At 52.9% G+C, this 18131-nt stretch overlaps 1 protein-coding gene across 2 annotated transcripts in view; it reads right to left on the reverse strand.

Annotated features, from left to right (window-relative positions):
* Positions 1–1150: 1150 nt before the first annotated feature.
* The window catches only part of PARVB (parvin beta), a 144786-nt gene continuing 127805 nt past the window's right edge, over positions 1151–18131 (reverse strand). For both annotated transcript variants that reach the window (XM_017529509.2, XM_017529511.2), the window contains exons 11-13: positions 13952–14053; positions 7420–7492; positions 1151–1403 (exon numbers count right to left, since the gene is read on the reverse strand). In XM_017529509.2, coding sequence (XP_017384998.1) covers positions 1327–1403; positions 7420–7492; positions 13952–14053 — 252 coding nt within the window. In that variant the 3' untranslated portion in view covers positions 1151–1326. The remainder of the gene's footprint in view (positions 1404–7419; positions 7493–13951; positions 14054–18131) is intronic.

Below are 18131 nucleotides of genomic sequence, written 5' to 3' on the forward strand. Positions count from 1 at the left end.
TGCCTGGGAGATCAAGGCTGCAGTGAGCTGAGATGGCACCACTGTACTCCTGGGTGACAGTGAGACCTTGTATCAAAAAAAAAATACTAAAGATAAAAGAGGCAGTGAGGACACAGACACACAGGGGGAGACCACATGAAGACACGGGGAGAAGCCGGCATCTAGAAGCAAAGGTGAGAGGCCTGAGGACATGACTCTCTGACATCTGCAAGACTCACCTGTGGCACTTGATTACACAAGGCCAGTGAACCAATGCACACCCTCATTTTAAGGTTTCCGAAGAGGCATTCCGTCCCTAAAAGGGCCTCTGAAGGGGAAAGCTCGGGCCCACGCTGTCTCCAGCAGCACAATTAGAACCACCATCCCCAGACCCAGCCCCTCAACCACAGTGAGAAATTCAGAAACGGCCCCAGCAAACGGCTCCTTCCGAGGACTGTGGCAGCTGGGCTGTCCTGGGTCTTGGATGTTTGTGCAAAAGCTACATTAAAACAACAAGGAGTGGCCAAGAAGTGACAGGAATGTGGGTGGAGAACACTCGTGTCACATCTAAGCTTCTGTCACTTTAAAGTTTTTCAAACTGCAAAACCCTTTTATTAAAAAGGCCTCTCTTCCAAGGAGAGCCCAGCCCAGGAGGTCCCCGGTGAGCCACCAAGCGCAGGACCTCAGGGAGCAGGCGTTTCTGCAGAGCTGATGCCGCAGCTTCTGAGGGCCTGTGATCACTCATTCCACCAGCAGGCAGAATGCAGGGTGCTCTCAATCAGCAGGGGACGGGGGTTCGGGCTCTTTTTTTTTTCATCTTTTGGCCAGGGCAGACAACAACGGACTCAGCATCCCACGCAACTGAGGTGACTCGAGGCCTCAAACGCAAGCGCCGGTGTTTAGAATCCTGCATTTTCAAAGGCTCTCGCCCTTTGGGAATTACATGGAAAGGGGATTGAGAACAACAGCCAAGAAGAAAAAAAAAACACTGACAGAAGTAAGGAGCTTTTTGATGGAAGGCAGATCCTCTGTATCTGTGGTTAATGTCTTTCTAGGCAGGTGTTGACACTGGAGGGTGGTGGGGGGGGGGGGCTCCATCTTGAGAAAAAAAAAAAAAAGGGGGGGGGGGGGGGGGGGGGGGGGGGGGCAGGGGGTGGGGGGGGGGGGGGGGGGGGGGGGGGTTGGGGGGTGGAGTAAGGGTAGAGGGGGGTAAGGGTGCGGTGGGGATGACAGTCACACAGCTGGGACCAGAAGCCCAAGGCGTCTGCCTCCCTGGAAAGGCACGGGGCACAGACAGACGCTGCTTTTCCTGCCGGAGCACTCCTGCCTCCGTCCGCAGCTCCCCCGTCACTCCACATTCTTGTACTTGGTGAACAGGTTGTAAAGAACCCTCAGTGTGGATTTCAGGTCCAAGTTCACCACGTCTGCAGAAGGAAACAGAGAAACTTCAGGGGCCATGCCCTCTCCGTCCTTGCGGTAGTTACTCTCAGAAGCCACGTCTCCAGCATGACACCAGCTGCTGCATCCCCAGAGTGCTTCCTCTTAAAGACTGACCGCCACCCTGTCCAGGACACTCTGGGCAGTGCCTCTGCAGGCACACAGGTTGTGTGAGAGCTCCTGGTGCAGGCTGACACCCTGCAGGGACAAGCACCTGGGACACAAGGACAGAGACACTCCCACAGCCCCTCCTGGATCTGCATCCGGAGGTGTCTAAGGACTGGTTGGGGGATGTAGCTAATGAGACTTACTGGGGCCAAAAACCCCAGTAACACTTGATGGACCCGACAGCTTCCTCTGGGGCCCTGGAAGTCTTGGGCCACTTTCTTTGGTTGGAAGAGAACCTTCTTGGGAACCAGGCACCTTGTTCATTTCACTTGCTCTGTGACCTCTAAGTGACTTCCCCGTCTCTACTAAAAATACAAAAATTAGCCAGGCATGGTGGCGGGTGCCTGTAATCCCAGCTACTTGGAAGGCTGAAGCAGGAGAATCACTTGAACCCAGGAGGTGGAGATTGCAGTGAGCTGGGATTGCGCCACGCACTCCAGCCCGGGTGACAGAGCAAGACTCCAGCGGGGGCGGGGCAGGGGGACAAAGAACCAGCGTTCCCTCAGCAGCTCAGCGGCCAAGGGCCACCAGAGGCTCTTCTGAGGGTATGGGGGGGGGCACCCCATGCTGCCAGTGGGGCTCAGTCTCTTCATCAGTAAAATAGGCCCGGACCAGATGACACTCAAGGCCCTTTGAGCCCTGACTCCTGTGATCCAAAGGTAACCACTGGTGACCCCGTGCTTTAGCCTGACCACAAGGGCAAGAAATGGCATCTGTCACTGAGAGAGCAGGTGGGGTGGCTGCTAAGAATCAGCAGCTGTCCTTGTCACTGAGGTGGAGTTTCTCAACTCGCACAACCTCGTCAGAAACCGTACGGCCTCCTTTCCTTCCCTCTCACTCCACAAAGAAGACCAAGACTCACCGTGGGGAAAGGACCTGCCTGCGAGTGTGCTGTCAGAGCAGGATCAGAGCTGAACTCGGCTCGGCGGGCTGAGGACACACCTGGGGCCCGTTGAGGATCCCGGGGTCTCCCCCTGGCCTGATGGGTCCACCCCAGCTCCCGACAGCCCAGAGCAGGCAGGGGAGGGAGGATGGTGCCATGGAGCTGGAGGCGGCCAAGGCGAGGGGAACAGCGGGGACAGAGGAGATCCCAGAGGTGGGGGCCATCGCCTGCTGACCCCCACTGAGTCCACTCCCATGGGGGATTCACAGGGAGACCAGAGCAGCAGCCTGGCACTGATGCCCCCAGGTCTGAGCTCTGAAAACTTCCAGACAGCCTCACTGGACAAACAGAACTCAGCCCTTGCACCCCTGCCAGACCCTGCTAACCACAGCCACCACTCAGCACCTGTGCCCAGGAGATAGGAATCCCATTCTGTGACCCGTGAACTCCAGTCCCTCTGTGCTCCCCAAAGGCCCACCTCACCAACCAGCTCTGGCACTCAGCCCTGCGAAATTCTAGCGAGCGACAAGGCTCTCTCTCAGGCAAGGGGCCTCCTTAAGGGCAGGGTCGGGGACCCCACTGGAGTCTCCTCCAGCTCCCCCCAAGGGGGCAGGGAGCTGGGATGCTCATCAGAGCTGGGGGCCTGGGGACAAGGTACAGGCCTGGCTGTTCAGACGCACCATGTGCAGGGAGCGTGAGACTGCTCTGCTTCCTCCAGGTGGGCACCGACAGGGCAGTCTCAGGCCCGTGGGGGAGGCCACAGCCACTGCCTCCCTCCCCACCAGCTCTGAGTACCCAGGTAAGGCTGCCTAGCTCGGAGGAGGGTGTCAGGGAGGCCACAGCCACCGTGCCCCATTCTCCGTGTCATTCTCATCTCTGGTACGTCCCGATTCTTGCTCCCCAGCTGGTTTTGAATGAAGAAGGAAAAATCTCTCATTCCTTGAATCAGCCACAAAGTAAAGAGGCCCAGCAGGGACCCCATCTCATAAATCTCCGCGGCTTGGTCCCTGGCCAGGGCTGGCCCAGCGAAGGTGCTAATGAGCACTGCAGACCCGGTCTGTCCCCTGCCGGGCTGGACAAAGGCCCTGGGACACCGAGGGACCCTGCCTGGGAGGCTATCTGCCCTGGGCCAGCGCCTCTGCCTCTGGCCTGGTTTCCACGAGTCCGTGGTGCCTTTCCTGACATGCCATCCAGCCACGCTCTCAGAGGCAGATGAGTACAAAGCACATCCCGGCTCAGGGCACACCCCCTCCTCGGAGGCCAGCCTGTCAGAGGATGTCCTGGCCTCTGGACATGCTCCTGCATCACTCCTCAAAAACGGGACAAAGGGCGGGGTGCAGTGGCTCACACCTGTAATCCCAACACTTTGGGAGGCTGAGGCGGGTGGATCACCTGAGGTCAGGAGTTTGAGACGAGCCTGGCCAATGTGGTGAAACCCCATCTCTACTAAAAATACAAAAACTAGCCAGGCGTGGTGGCAGGTGCCTGTAATTGCAGCTGCTGGGGAGGCTGAAGCAGGAGAATTGCCTGAACCCGGGAGGCGGAGGCTGCAGTGAGATGGGATAGAGCCACTGCACTCCAGCCTGGGTGACAGAGCAAGACTCTGTCTCAGGAAAAAAGAAGGGTGGGGGGTTGTGGGAGCAAAGAAACAGAGTTCCCTCAGCAGCTCAGAGGCCAAGGGCCACCAGGGGCTCTTCTGAGGGTATGGGGGAGAGGACCCCAGGCTACAGATGGGGCCCAGGCTTTGGGTTATGGGAGACTAAAGGAAGCCCCAGCCAAGCCCTCAGCAGACATGAGCAAGGATTTCTCCTCCCTGACGGTGTGTGACCCAACCATACACTAACGCTAACCATCAATATATATAATCTCATCATAGATGATCTCATATGTATGATCTCATCATATATAATCTCATCATGTATATAATCGCATCATATATCTCATCATATATGATCTCACCATCTATAATTTCATCATTTATAATCCCATCATACACAATCTCATCGTATATATAATCTCATCATTTATAATCTCATCAAATATAGCCCCATCATATGTGACCTCATCATATATTTAATCTCATCATACATAGTCCCACCATATAATCTCACCATATATAATCTCATCATATATAATCGTATCGTATATAATCTCATCATATATGATCTCATCATAATCCCATCATACACTTAATCTCATCATATATTTAATTATATACGGTCTCATCATTTATAATCTCATCATATATGATCTCATAATTCCATCATACATTTAATCTCAACATATATTTAATCTCATCATATATATCTCATCATATATATCCCATCATATAATCTCACATATAATCTCATCATATATTTAATCTCATCATATCATAATATCACCATATATAATTCCATATATAATCTCATTGTATATAATTGCATTATATATATACTCATCATATATATGACCTCATCATATATGGTCTCATATATAATCTCATTATATATAATCTCATCACATATGATCTCACCATCTATAATCTCATCATTTATAATCTCATCATATATGATCTCACATATATGATCTCATCATTTATGATCTCATCATATATCTCATCATATATATATCATATATAATCTCATGTATAATCTCATCGTTTATATCTCATCATATATAATCTCTTCAAATATAATCTCATCAAATATCTCATATATTTAATCTCATCATATATTTAATTCTGTGAGCAGGACCCTCTTCCAGTGCTCATAGAAGCAGCTCCCTTGAGCTTAACAGGTGCTGAGGGGCTGGCAGGCTCAGCAGAACGTGGGTGGCACTGCCCGTCAGCCCTGCTGGAAAGTTACAGGGCAGAGCTGAACACTGAAGGCTCTGACAAGTCCTGTGTGATGCACCTGCTCCCCCAGCGACCCCATGAGGTTTGTGGACACAGGTGCCATGGTCACTCCCCTGCACAGATGAGGAGGCCCTGGCTAAGAAAGGCAAAGTAACCTGTCCAAGGACACACAGCTGGGAGAGGCAGAGCAGCATCCCTTGGGCCCCCAGCCACTCCCTCATGCCCCTGCCTCACAGCAACAAAAGGGCTGCAGGGCAGCAGCCACGAGGAGTCCCAGAGACCCAGGCCACGCCGGCCCCGACGGGCAGCAGCTCGCCACATGCCCGCTGGACGCAGGCTTCGACCCAGTGCTGTCGAGCAGTTTCCAGGCCAGGCACTATTCTCAGCATGCAGTGGACAAAGCCCTGCTGCCTTGGGGCTTCCACTCTAGTGCAGAGGGTGGGACAATGAAGAATCAACAGGCCGGGTGCAGTGGCTCACACCCTTAAACCCAGCGCTTTGGGAAGCCAAGGCGGGCAGATCATGAGGTCAGGAGATCGAGAGCATCCTGGGCAACATGGTGAAACCCCATCTCTACTAAAAATACAAAAATTAGCTGGATGTGGTGGTGTGTGCCTGTAATCCCAGCTACTCAGGAGGCTGAGGCAGGAGAATCGCTTGAACCTGGGAGTCGGAGGTTGCAGTGAGCCAAGATCATGCCATTGTGCTCCAACCTGGAGACAGAGTGAGACTCCATCTCAAAAAAGAAAACAAAAAAAATCAACAAGGCCAGGCATGGGGACTCGTGCCTGTAATGGGAGGCAGCAAATCGCTGGAGCCCAGAAGTCTGAGACCAGTCTGGGCAACATAGTGAGACCTCACCTCTACAAAAAAAAAAAGAAGTTAAAAAATCAGCGAGGCATGGTGGTGTGCACCTTAGTCCCAGCGGCTTGGGAGGCTGAGGTGGGAGGATGGTGTGAACCCAAGAGGCAGAGGCTGCAGTGAGCTGTGATCACACCACTGCACTCCAGCCTGGGCGACAGAGTGAGACCCTGTCTCAAAGCAAAAAAGAATAAACAGCCATGCATGCAATGAGAGGGGAGGGTGTGGAATCGTCCCGTGAAACCCTGAGAGGAGGGCACACGGGCAGGAGGGGACCGGCCAGGGCTTCCCCGTGGACTGGCAGGAGACGGCAACTGCGGTGGGTGGATGCAAGGGACGGGATCCGCTTTCTCGCTATGTCAGAGACTCTACACAGCCCGCCACTGAGTGGATGCTGGCAACAGACGTAAGCGTCACGGACCCCTGACTCATGTATTACCATGGGGGACTCAGGAGAGGGAGCAGGGCTGGGTAGGGAGCCATGGTCAAGGCGGGGGCCCACGGGCATAAACCACAGTGTCTGAGTTCTGTGGGTTCCTCCTACATGGCAAAGGTTTTGATGGCAGCAAAGAGATGGCGTCACACAGGACTTATCAGAGCCTTTAATGTTCAACTCTACCCTGTAACTTTTCAGCAGGGCTCACGGGCACTTCCACCCACGTTCTACTGAGCCTGGCCGTCCCCAAGCACTTCTGAAGAACCCTTCCCAGGAATTCTGATGCTCGTTCGGGTTAGAGTCCTCGTACAGGCAAATCAGCACAGGAGCCAGGTGGGGACAGTGAAGTGACCTCCCACCCCGGCTCTGCTGGTCTCTTACCCCCAGCTCAGACCCACAAGGAGCAGGAGTGCGCCAAGTCCCTGCTCCCAAGCACTGCGTTCGGCTGAGCACCAGGAGACCTCCACCCCAAGCAACATTAAATTTGAGTAAGCCTTTAATACCTTCTCAGGCCACAAAGCTGCATTTCCAGCCCAAGTGGCCAGCTAGAGACGTACTTCATCCTGAGGTCTGTGGGCAGAGGCCACGTCCTTCAAAGTGGTTATTAAAGAACTGGCACTGCCAGCTCCACCAGCAAAGTCCTCCTGGTCCCCAAAATGAGGAGACGGGGGAGCTGGGGTTGGCAAACCCTCGCCCCAGAGCCAGAGATGCGGGGCCCATCGGGGGAACAACACGCCAGCCTTCCGGCCACTGCTGGGACCCGGTTTTCCTCCCTTCCACACCCAGCCCTCCCACGGGAACCTGAGCCAGGGACATTACCTTCAGGGCGAGCCTTGGGTTTCTTGAGGCCTCCGTCCAGCATCAGCTCAAAGGCGAAGGATACATTATGGACCTGCCAAGAAAGGGGGCGGGTCAGCGGTGGGGTCCAGCAACCGTCCCCAGCCCAGGCCCATCCACTGCCCACGGCTTGAGGACAGCCAGTGTAGATAGGACAGAACCTCTGGAACACTGAGGTCCACTGAGGACCCACTGAGCCCAGGGCAGGCCACAGCGTGGGCAGGGATGGGGGAGGAAGTCTGCAGAGGGCCACGTGCACTTCCTGGGTGGTTCTCGCTCCCCACACTGGTGGTCTACGTGGAGAGATGGAAGGGTGAGGTGCCTGGCCAGCTTTCAAGGGCTCACAGCCAACAAGAGCCTGCTCTGCCCCAGACGCCAGCCATGTGATGAGAAGTCACAGAGATCCCATTTTACTTATTTATTTACTTACTTCCTTCCTTTTTTGAGACAGGATCTGTCACCCAGGCTAGAGTGCAGTGGCAAGATCTCGGCTCACTGCAGCCTCCGCCTCCCAGGCTCTAGCCATCTTCCTGCCTCACCTTTCCAGTAGCTGGGACTCCAAGCATGCATCACCGTGTCTGGCTAATTTTTGTATTATTATTATTATTATTATTATTATTATTATTATTATTTAGAGATGGGTTTTGCCACATTGGTCAGGCTAGTCTCTAATTCTTGGGCTCAAGTGATCTACCTGCCTCAGCCTCCCAAAGTGCTGGGATTATAGGTATCAGCCACTGTGCCTGGCCCACAATGACCCCATTTTACAGAGAAGGAAACCAAGGCCCAGAGGGGATGAGTCCCGAGCAGAAGCTTGCAGGCCTGGGCACTGCCCCAGGAAGGGCTAGAAAGAGCTACACGTGCCCAGGCATGGTGTCTCATGCCTGTAATCCCAGCACTTTGGGAAGCTGAGGTGGGCAGATCACCCGGTCAGGAGTTCAAGACCATCCTGGTCAACATGATGAAACCTCAACTCTACTAAAAATACAAAAATTAGCCAGGCATGGTGGCGGGCACTTGTAGTCCTACCTACTCGGGAGGTTGAGGCAGGAATATCGTTTGAACCTGGGAGGCGGAGGTTGCAATGAGCTGAGATGGCACCACTGCACTCCAGACTGGTGACAGAGGGAGACTCCATGTGCCCCCCTCCCCCAAAAAACAGAGCTGCTAGTAAGGCTGTGCCTTTGCAGGATGGGGTGCCCTTGGGGCAGGGAGGGCCCCAGCACTGAGCAGGCACAGTGGGCTGGTCAGAACTGAAGTCAGACCCATAGTGGCTGCAAGTGTCAGCCTGCAGTGTGCCGGTCCTGTTAGATGCTGAAGAAAGGTGGCCACCTCCCCACTTACCATGACTTCTCCTGATATAAAAGGGTCTATGACTACTCAGCGCCCAGTGTCCTAGAAGCTTTCATTCTGCTAGTGATGGCTGAACAGATTTAAAATAAGAGCCTTCTGGGCTGTGTTTAAAGACCACTGGAGAGGGATACAGGTGATGAACCAGATTACATCCAGCCACCCACCTGCCACAAGCCAAAGCTGATGGGAGGAGGGGACATCAAGCAAAAACACAGATGTCAGGGTTCTTAGCAATCAAACGTCACGTCCAGGCGCGGTGGCTCACACCTGTAATCCCAGCACTTTGGGAGCTGAGGCAGGTGGATCGCTTGAGGTCAGGCATTTGAGACTGGCCTGGCCAACGTGGTGAAACCTTGTCTCTGCTATAATTAAAAAAATTAGCTGGGCTTGGTGGTGCAGAGCTGTAATCCCAGCTACTTGAGGGCTGAGGCATGAGAATTGCTTGAACCCGAGAGGCAAGGTTGCAGTGAGCTGAGATCGTTCCACTGCACTCCAGCCTGGGCGACTGAGCAACAGTCTATCTCAAAACAAAAAAACAAAGCAAAAAATCCTTTCAACAATCATATTTTCATGATTCTGAGGTCAATGAATCAGAAGCATGAACAATTTGACTTGCAATGTAATTGAGTAATTAACCAGGAAAAAGAGGCTTCCCTGGGTTAATCAAATGCACAACACTGGAAAACAGCGTGGGGTGCTTTGGAAAAGCTTCCACAGTGCGCGCGTGCTGTGCTCGGAGAAGCAAGGGGGTGAATGGTGTGCCAGCACCAACCGCGAGAGGGTATGGCCAGACATGGGGTCAGTGGGGAAGACACCGCCTGGAAGGAGGGCGGGCCATGTCCACCCTGGAGGCGAGGAGGGTGAGCAAACCAAGACCCTGCTCCAGAGGCCAACTCGGAAACTACCAATGAGAACACCAGGCAACAGGGCAGATACCCAACCCTGCAGGACAGCCTGCCTGGATATGGGGGTGGGCTGCAGCAGGGCTAGGTCTGAGGGTGGCCAAACACTGGAAATGGGGAAGGAGCAAAATAGCCTGTGTGGAGGGTGCAGAGAGCAGCTCCCCTAAGGAGAGGGCAGGGAGCAACCGCCACGGGGCAGGTGCATTTGGCACAGGCTCCCTTTCCCCTCCCGGCCCTGTGTGAGGTTGGGTGCCATCTTCCTTCCCGGAGGAGGGTGCTGGGACATCAGTGCCCTAAAAAGGCACAGGGTTCAAAGGGATGGAACCAGGACTGAAACACGTTTAAGTCTGATCTGGAATCTGTGCCCATTCTCCTCCAAGAGCCTCCTGCCTCGGCTCCCCTAGCAACACAGGTCCCTTTAGCTAATCACCGTCAATGTCATCAAATTAGCTCTCACACACGTGTGCACACGCACACATGCACACTCACGCACATACAACAGGCTTGACCCCAAATGGAGATGGAGACAGGAGAGCAAAGAGGGGGAACGGCAAGAAAAGATGCTGTTAGATGCTGCAGAAAGCAGGCCACCTCCCCACCTACCATGACTTCCCCTGGAATAAAGGCGTCTATTACTACTCAGTATTTTTCTTTTAAGGAAAGATTCTTCCCCGGTGTGAAAGTTAGCACCAATTTGGACCAGTCTGTTTTCGTGCCTCTCCCGTACGCCTCTGAAGCCTGAGGAATCCTCTTTCACGCAGAGAAGGGGGGATGCTCAGGAGGAGCTGGGGATGAGATGCGTGACACATGGAGACGCTCAGAGACGGCTGGAGAGTGTGATCAGGCAACGAGGTGGTCCCCCCTGCCCCAGGAGAGAACAGCTCAAGGGGAGAGCAAAGCCCCTTCCAAGCCCCTTCCAGCCCTCTCTGCTCTGCAGACGCTCGGCCCCACAGTGATTGGTTTGGAAGTGGGATTTTCCTTCTGCTTTCTTCACAGGCTGAGGGAATGTCGGGCAGGAAACTGCCACTGTCCCATGCCTGTCCTCTCTCAGGTCCCTGCCTCTGCCCTCAGCCACCTTCCATGCCCCGCAGGACAGGATCACGGCAGATTCCCAGAACGCAGCTCCTGGCGAGGACTGGGGACCACCCACCCCAACCCTGACTGCAGTGGGAGTCCCCAAGGCCCAGCGAAGATCAGGCCATACATGGCCCTGCTTCTAGCCAGCCACATGGGCAGAAATCCTTTCTCTCCACAATTCAAAAGGTTTCAGTCAACCTGGCCGGGTGAAGGAAGAATAGAAGGTTCTGGAACAGGAGTGGACCCTCCTGGCTCTGCCATTGCTGGCTGTGCAACCCTGGGCTGGCCTCGAAGCCCTCCTGAGATTCCCTGTCCTCGTCCAGTAATGCTGAGGGGATCAGCTGAGGGGAAGCAACTCATGTTTTCTTCTAGGAAACATCTCCACGTCTCCAGGGTACACCCCACTCCACAGAGACGGGGGCCTGCAGAGTCTCCCAAAATGATGACCAAGGGGTGCAAGGCACTCAGCACATGGCCAGTGTAGGGTAAAGCTCCAGGGTGGCTTTGCAACAGAAAGCCAGGGACGCCAGGCATGGTGGCTCATGCCCGTAATCCCAGCACTTTGGGAAGCCGAGGTGGGTGGATCACCTGAGGTCAGGATTTCGAGGCCATCCTAGCCAACATGGAGAAACCCTGTCTCTACTAAAAATACAAATTAGCCGGGTAAGGTGGCACATGCCTGTAATCCCAGCTACTTGGGAGGCTGAGGCAGGAGAATCACTTTAACCTGGGAGGCGGAGGCTGTGGTAAGCCAAGATTGCACCATTGCACTCCAGACTGGGCAACAAGAGTGAAACTCCTTCTTAAAAAAAAAAAAAGCCAGGCCACACTCACACCTCTGAGGTAGCTCACAGGGCAGAAGCCTACAGGCTGTGAGCTGTCCAGCGTGATTTTTTCTTTTTTAATCCAATGCAATTGTTTCAAACCATAAGCCATGACTACCCTCGGGACAGCAGCTCACAATGCATCTCTGGTTTTACTCACTGAACTTCAGTCCCTCCTCCAAAAATGTGGAGCAGCTGTAAGGATTCCCAGGGCCAGAGCAAATGCATCTCAGGGTCTCAGCCCATAAGAGACAGGAGCAGGGGATGTCACCAACATCCTGTCTGCAAGCAGTTTTGAGCACATGGGTGCTGGGCCCAGCCTGAAGTGGGCAAGTCCTCCGCAGCAGGGGACCACCCACCTGTCCAGGGGTCGTGAGGGCTACAAGATAGATAATAAATACCATGGGCCCAGGGAGACTTGACAGCAGCTGCCATTATGACCATCATACCACGAGGAGAAAGGGGGAAAATGCAGGGGCCGGGGGAGGAACTCCTCCCAGCCCCCCATCCTCCCATCCTCCGAAGCTGCTGACATCCGTCTCCAGCCACCCGCAGAGCCATGCCACCACCCCAGGCTCCCGTTCTCCTGAGTGAATAGGATAAACGGTGTGCTGCGTGCTATACCTGAAAATAGCCTTCCCTTCCTCGCTGCGATTCAGAGGGGAAAGCAGATGACTCAAGCCTCCCCAAGCCTCGCAGGCCAGGGCAGCCATTGTCAAAGACTTTCATCCAAGTTTCAAAGGTAAGAAGGCCAGGGCCCAGGAGATGACGCCTCTGACATTTGTACAAAGCCTTGTCTTGGAAAGAACCCAGCTCTAAGTCTCCTGGCTACACTCACTGTTCTCGCCAGCGTCCTTATTAGTTTGAACAAAGAAAAGAACTCTCCAAAACAATGTTTCTGCAACCAGCCGTGTCAGGGCCCGGAGACGCACGGGCGTCTTCACTGCATTGTCTGCCCATTCACTCCCAGGGTGGCAGCACAGGCACCCGCGTTTCCTGGTGAGTTCTGCACAATTTTGCTCATTCCCTCTGCACTCCCTCTTGTACTCACTCACTCTCTCTCTCTCTCTCTCGATTCAACGTGGACTCCATGTGCCAAGACCTCTCTAATCTGTCCTGATTCCATCTCAGCAGGCGAGACAGGAACAACATTTGGCCACAAGCAAATAGACTGCAACGTGCCAGCAGTGGGCAGATTGATAAACACTGGCCCCATTTCTGCTATTTCTCTGGCTGCCACCACCAGCTTACATTGTCTGCCTCCCTGACTCATGGGTCTAACACTTGGGGAAAATAAAGTGACAGATGCCCGTGAATCCAAAGCAACATAGACCATCCATGGCCAAGTTTTTAAAGGCAATGCACTAAATACTGCCATGAGCGGCTTCACTGCAGAAGCCCTGGCAGAGGGCAGACAGCAGGGAGGAACCCACGCGCAGGGTGGCCACAGCGGGACCGGGGGCGTGGGCCAGCCCGATTGAAAGGAATGACCCAGATGACCCTATTTGAGAAATTTTCCCAAGAAAACAATCCACAGGGATGAAACAACAAACTCCATGTCAAAAAGATGTTCTGTTGTTTCAGTAGGAAAAAAAAAAATAGAAACACTTTCAAGTTGATGGCCAAGAATGGGGAACGGGGAGACACTGGTAATGGAGCCATGCTTGGGACTTTGTGCCACCACTGGACATGGCATTTGGGAAGCTTGGGAAGCGGCAGGGAAAACCACAGGCGCTGGATCTGCAGCAGAACAGGGGAAGGGTTTACAACTCTACTGAGATGTGACCACAATTATTAAAAACTACACGGTCCCGGCTGGGCGCAGTGGCTCACGCATGTAATCCCAGCGCTTTGGGAGGCTGAGGCAGGAGGATGACAAGGTCAGGAGTTTGATACCAGCCTGGCCAATATGTTGAAAACCCATCTCTACTAAAAATACAAAAATTAGCCAGACGTGGTGGCAGGCGCCTGTAGTCCCAGCTACTCAGGAGGCTGAGGTAGGAGAATCACTTGAACCGGGAGGCAGAGGTTGCGGTGAGCTGAGATCACGCCACTGCACTCCAGCCTGGGCAACAAGAGCGAGACTCCATCTCAAAAAACAAAGCAAAAAAACTACACAGTCCCGTGGAAAAGATCCCAAAGAAAATGTGGCAAACAAAACTCGGATGCGCTGTGCACTGCTGATGGGCCTCTCATTTCTTCTGCCGAGAGTTCCATCTAATTGCAGTATCACTTGTGCGATTTTTACTTTTTGAAGAATGCAGCCAGGCCGCAGAAAGAGCTGCCAGAATGTTCTATGCCCTGCATTTCAATGAGCGTTTCTTGAGCCACTACCAAGGACGGAGACCATGCACATACCTTCTGATCGAAGCTTTCCGGAGTCAGGTAGAAGTTGTGGAGGGGAACAAAGTAGTCTTCCAGAAGGCCCATGAGCAGAACCAGGTATACGCCATCTGCAAACTGCAGAGAAAGACTTGTGATGTTTCCGGGCGGGGTATGGGGTTGGCAAATACTTTGCATAAACTCAAGGGGGGCATATTTTTTCCTTCTAAGACAGAGTCTCCCTCTGTCACCCAGGCTGGAGTGCACTGATGCAATCAAGCCTCACTGCCGCCTCGACCCCCCCGGCTCAGGTGATCCTCCCACATCAGCCTCCCAAGCAGCTGAGACTATAGGTGCACACCACCAAGTCGGGCTTTTTGTTTTTGTTTTTGTTTTTTAAGACAGAGTTTTGCTCTTGTCGCCCAGGCTGGAGTACCGTCTCCACTCACTGCAACCTCCGCCTCCTGGGTTCAAGTGATTCTCCTGCATCAGCCTTTGTATTTTTTGTAGAGACAGGGTTTTGCCATATTGCCCAGGCAGGTCTTAAATTCCTGGGCTCAATTGATCTGCTTGCCTCAGCCTCCCAAAGTGCTAGGGTTACAAGTGAGAGCCACTGCACCTAGTCGGAAATATTTTAAAGTAAAGTAATCCATCCCTCCTCTCACTTCAGGCAGGAGAATCTGGTATCAAGTGAAGGCACGATCGTGAAATCCTTTGAGACCCGGCACCTAATCTAAGAAAGGCAAAAGGGCAGAGGGCTGTAATTACCTGGGCACTGCAAACACTAAATATGATGAGTGTTTGGAGCTGAGTACAGCTGCCTGGTTAGGACTGTGCCTTTGGAACCGTCTCCTGCTGCTGATCCCAGGGATAGCACTGACTCCCATCGCTCAGGGCTATCGTAAAGACACAGCAAGAGGGCAGGCAGGGAGCCCCCGGCACACGTGAGTGCTCCCTCAGCATCGGCTGCTGGAATCATTCATTCAGACCTTCAGGGCGCAGAGCTGGGACCAGGTGGCCCTCACCACTCTGTCTTGCAGCAGAGACCACAGTGAGTGCAGCCCCAGCCTCCATGGCTCTAGAGCTGCTGTCCAACACGGTAGCCAATGGCCACGTGCGGCTATTTAAATAAAAAATGTTTGTCTTTGAATGTTGCTGACTTTCTTTTTTGTTGTGATGAAATATACATAGGCTGAAATTCGCCATCTTAACCATTTGTAAATTGTGGGAAGTAGAAAAGTTCCTCTTCAAATTTTCTTTCCTGTTAAAGAATAAATGTGCTGATAACTCTTTGTGAAGCCCTATCCTCTGTAGCTGTTAGACACGCCATGCTTACAGGCACATAGCACATTCTGTGTCCTTGTAATTTAACCGAGATATCTGTGCTGGACGTGCTCACAGGCATGTCCCAGCTCTCCATTGCTTTTACCTGTTTACAAAAGTTTTAAGTTATTAGCCAATCGGGTTTCAGTTTAGATTGTGAGGTCTGGCTCCAGCCAACGGAGATCAGACCCAGCAGTGAGGATGACCCCAAATGCATAAGGGATAAACATGTCTGCTTTCATCTGTTCATTGTACCCTCGTGGTAAGATGGCTGGCGAGGGTGCCCTTCCTGCAGTGGAGGAAATCAAAATTGCTTGCTGAGAGATCCTTTGTCTCAGTGCTGATTTTTCTTCGTAGCACCGAGCATCTGTTTCCAACATAAGTGCACAGGTCAGTGGCAGTAAGTACATCCTCATTGTTGGGAATGCACTTACTTACACACACACATCTCCAGAACTTCATGTTCCCAAAGTGAGACTCTGTCCCCAGTTCTCTATTGCACTCTCCCCCCAGCCCCTGAGAACCACCAATCATTCTACTCTGTCGTTATGAATCTGACTCCTCTGGGTAGCTCCTGTAAGTGGAATCACATAGCCATCTGTCTTTTTGTATCTTGCCTGTGCTGACTTTTCTCTTTGGTTAAATTGTGGTAAAAACATACCATAAAACATACCATCCCATTTACCATCTTAACTACTTTTAAGTGTCCCATTCGGTCAGGTTAGGTACATTCACATTGTTGTACAAACAATCTCCAGGATCCTTAAATCTGAATGTTTTTAAAAATTCATTAAAATTAAAAATTGCATTTCTGACTACGTTTCGGGTGCTCAGTAGCCACGTGTGGCCACGTGTGGCCAGTGGCTGCCATGCTGGCCAGCACAGCTACAGGACACTTCCATCATGAAAGAGAGGTCTGTTCATCAGTGCTGGTCTGGAAGATTCTCAGGGAGAACAACTGGAGAGATGAGAGGGGCTGGGGTGCCTGGGAGACCTCCAGCTTCCTGAGACTGGCAACAATAGCAATGGATAAAACCAGAACTCAAAGATGGGAGGGTGTTTTATTGAAAACAGCAGCAGCAGCTGTCCCCTCCCAGGTAGACCTCCAAGGCCCCTATCCCGATAGTACTTTAAGATGAAAAGTCAAGGCCAGGTACGGTGGCTCACACCTGTCATCCCAGCATTTTGGGAGGCCGAGGCGGGTGGATCATTTGAGGTCAGGAGTTCAAGGCCAGCCTGGTCAACATGGCAAAACTCCATCTCTACTAAAAATACAAAAAGAAAAGTTAGCTGGGCATGGTGGCTCCATGCCTGTAATCCCAGCTACTCAGGAGGCTGAGGCAGGAGAATTGCTGGAACCCAGGAAGCAGAGGTTGCAATAAGCCGAGATTGTGCCACTGCAGAGCCTGGGCAACAGAGCGAGACTCCATCTCAAAAACAAAACAAAAAAAACAAATAAACAAACAAAAAAAAAAATATATATATATGAAAAGTCAAAATCACAAACATCCAATATCAGAAGCCCTGACCTTTAGAAGAGGCAGGTATAGCTAGAGCATAACGCACAAAGCAATGCCAGTGGGCAACAGTCCCTCAAGGGACCCAGGATAGGGTCTGAGCCCTGAATTCAACCTGCTGTCAATTGATGGGCAAATGGCACTTGGTCTGCACGTCGCTCGCCTTCGGCCTTCCATACCACAAAACAGCTAGCCACTCCTCTCATTAAGGAGATCAGACAGGTTTGAAGAACTTTTTTTTTTTTTTTTTGAGGAGACTCGCTCTGTCGCTCAGGCTGGAGTGCACTGCTGCAATCTCGGCTCACGGCAACCTCCGACTCCAGGGTTCACGCGATTCTCCTGCCTCAGCCTCCTGAGTAGCTGGGACTATAGGTGCCCACCACCAACCTGGCTAATTTTTTTTGTATTTTTAGTAGTAACGGGGTTTCACCGTGTTGGCCAGGATGGGTTCAATCTCCTGACCTGCAGCTGCCTGCCTTGGCCTCCCAAAGTGCTGGGATTACAGGCGTGAGCCACCGTGCCCAGCTGAAGAACTCTTTTAAGTCTGCCTCCACAGGCAAGCTTCATGCCCACAGCACCTTGGTCAAGCGTGTAGGCATTTTCCCACCAGAATAACACCGAGCTGGCTTGTGCACAGAGGCCAGCACCCACGTCTCTGTGGACTAACTTCCAGGTAACCGAAGCTGCCGCGTGAATGAAGGCGCCAACCCACACCTCTCCCAGGAGGTCTGGGGAGGCCACATTGCTGCGGCTGCAGGCCCTGAGCTTCCTTCCACTGTGTCTCGTCCCTGTCCCCGCACACGGGGTCACAGGAAGGCAGGAGGGACCGCCACAGAGAGGGCAAGGCCTGGGGGCCCAGCTGCGAGCAGGTGATCCTCCCCTCTCACAAGCACCCAGGGTGGTGTTCTCACTCAGCAACCTGCTGTGCAGCTCTGCGGGGAGCAGGGTCCCACAGAGGCCCCGAGGCCCCACAGCTGCCTCCTCATCAGCAAAGCTAACCCCTGCCGAGCCCTGCCCGCAACGGTCTCAGCCGCTGTCCCATCCTCACACTGCCCATCGTCAGCAGCTCAATCTTGTGGACAGAAGCGCAGGGAGGCCAAGGGGCTCACTCTCTGTCACACACAGGCAGAGGACCCCACTCACCATCACGCAGCGGGCACGCTGTCTACAACGTCAGAATGGTTTGGAAATGAGGGAAAACTCACGCATACACCACACACATACCACAGACTACAAAAACCACATACACACAGACTACGAAAATCACAGGCACACACCACACAGACTACATAAACCACACACACACACAGACCACATAACCCCACACACACATACCACACAGACTACACAAACCACACACACACCACACAGACTAC

The sequence above is a fragment of the Cebus imitator genome, unplaced genomic scaffold (genome assembly GCF_001604975.1).
Source record: "Cebus imitator isolate Cc_AM_T3 unplaced genomic scaffold, Cebus_imitator-1.0 Scaffold59, whole genome shotgun sequence".
Lineage (NCBI taxonomy): Eukaryota > Metazoa > Chordata > Mammalia > Primates > Cebidae > Cebus > Cebus imitator.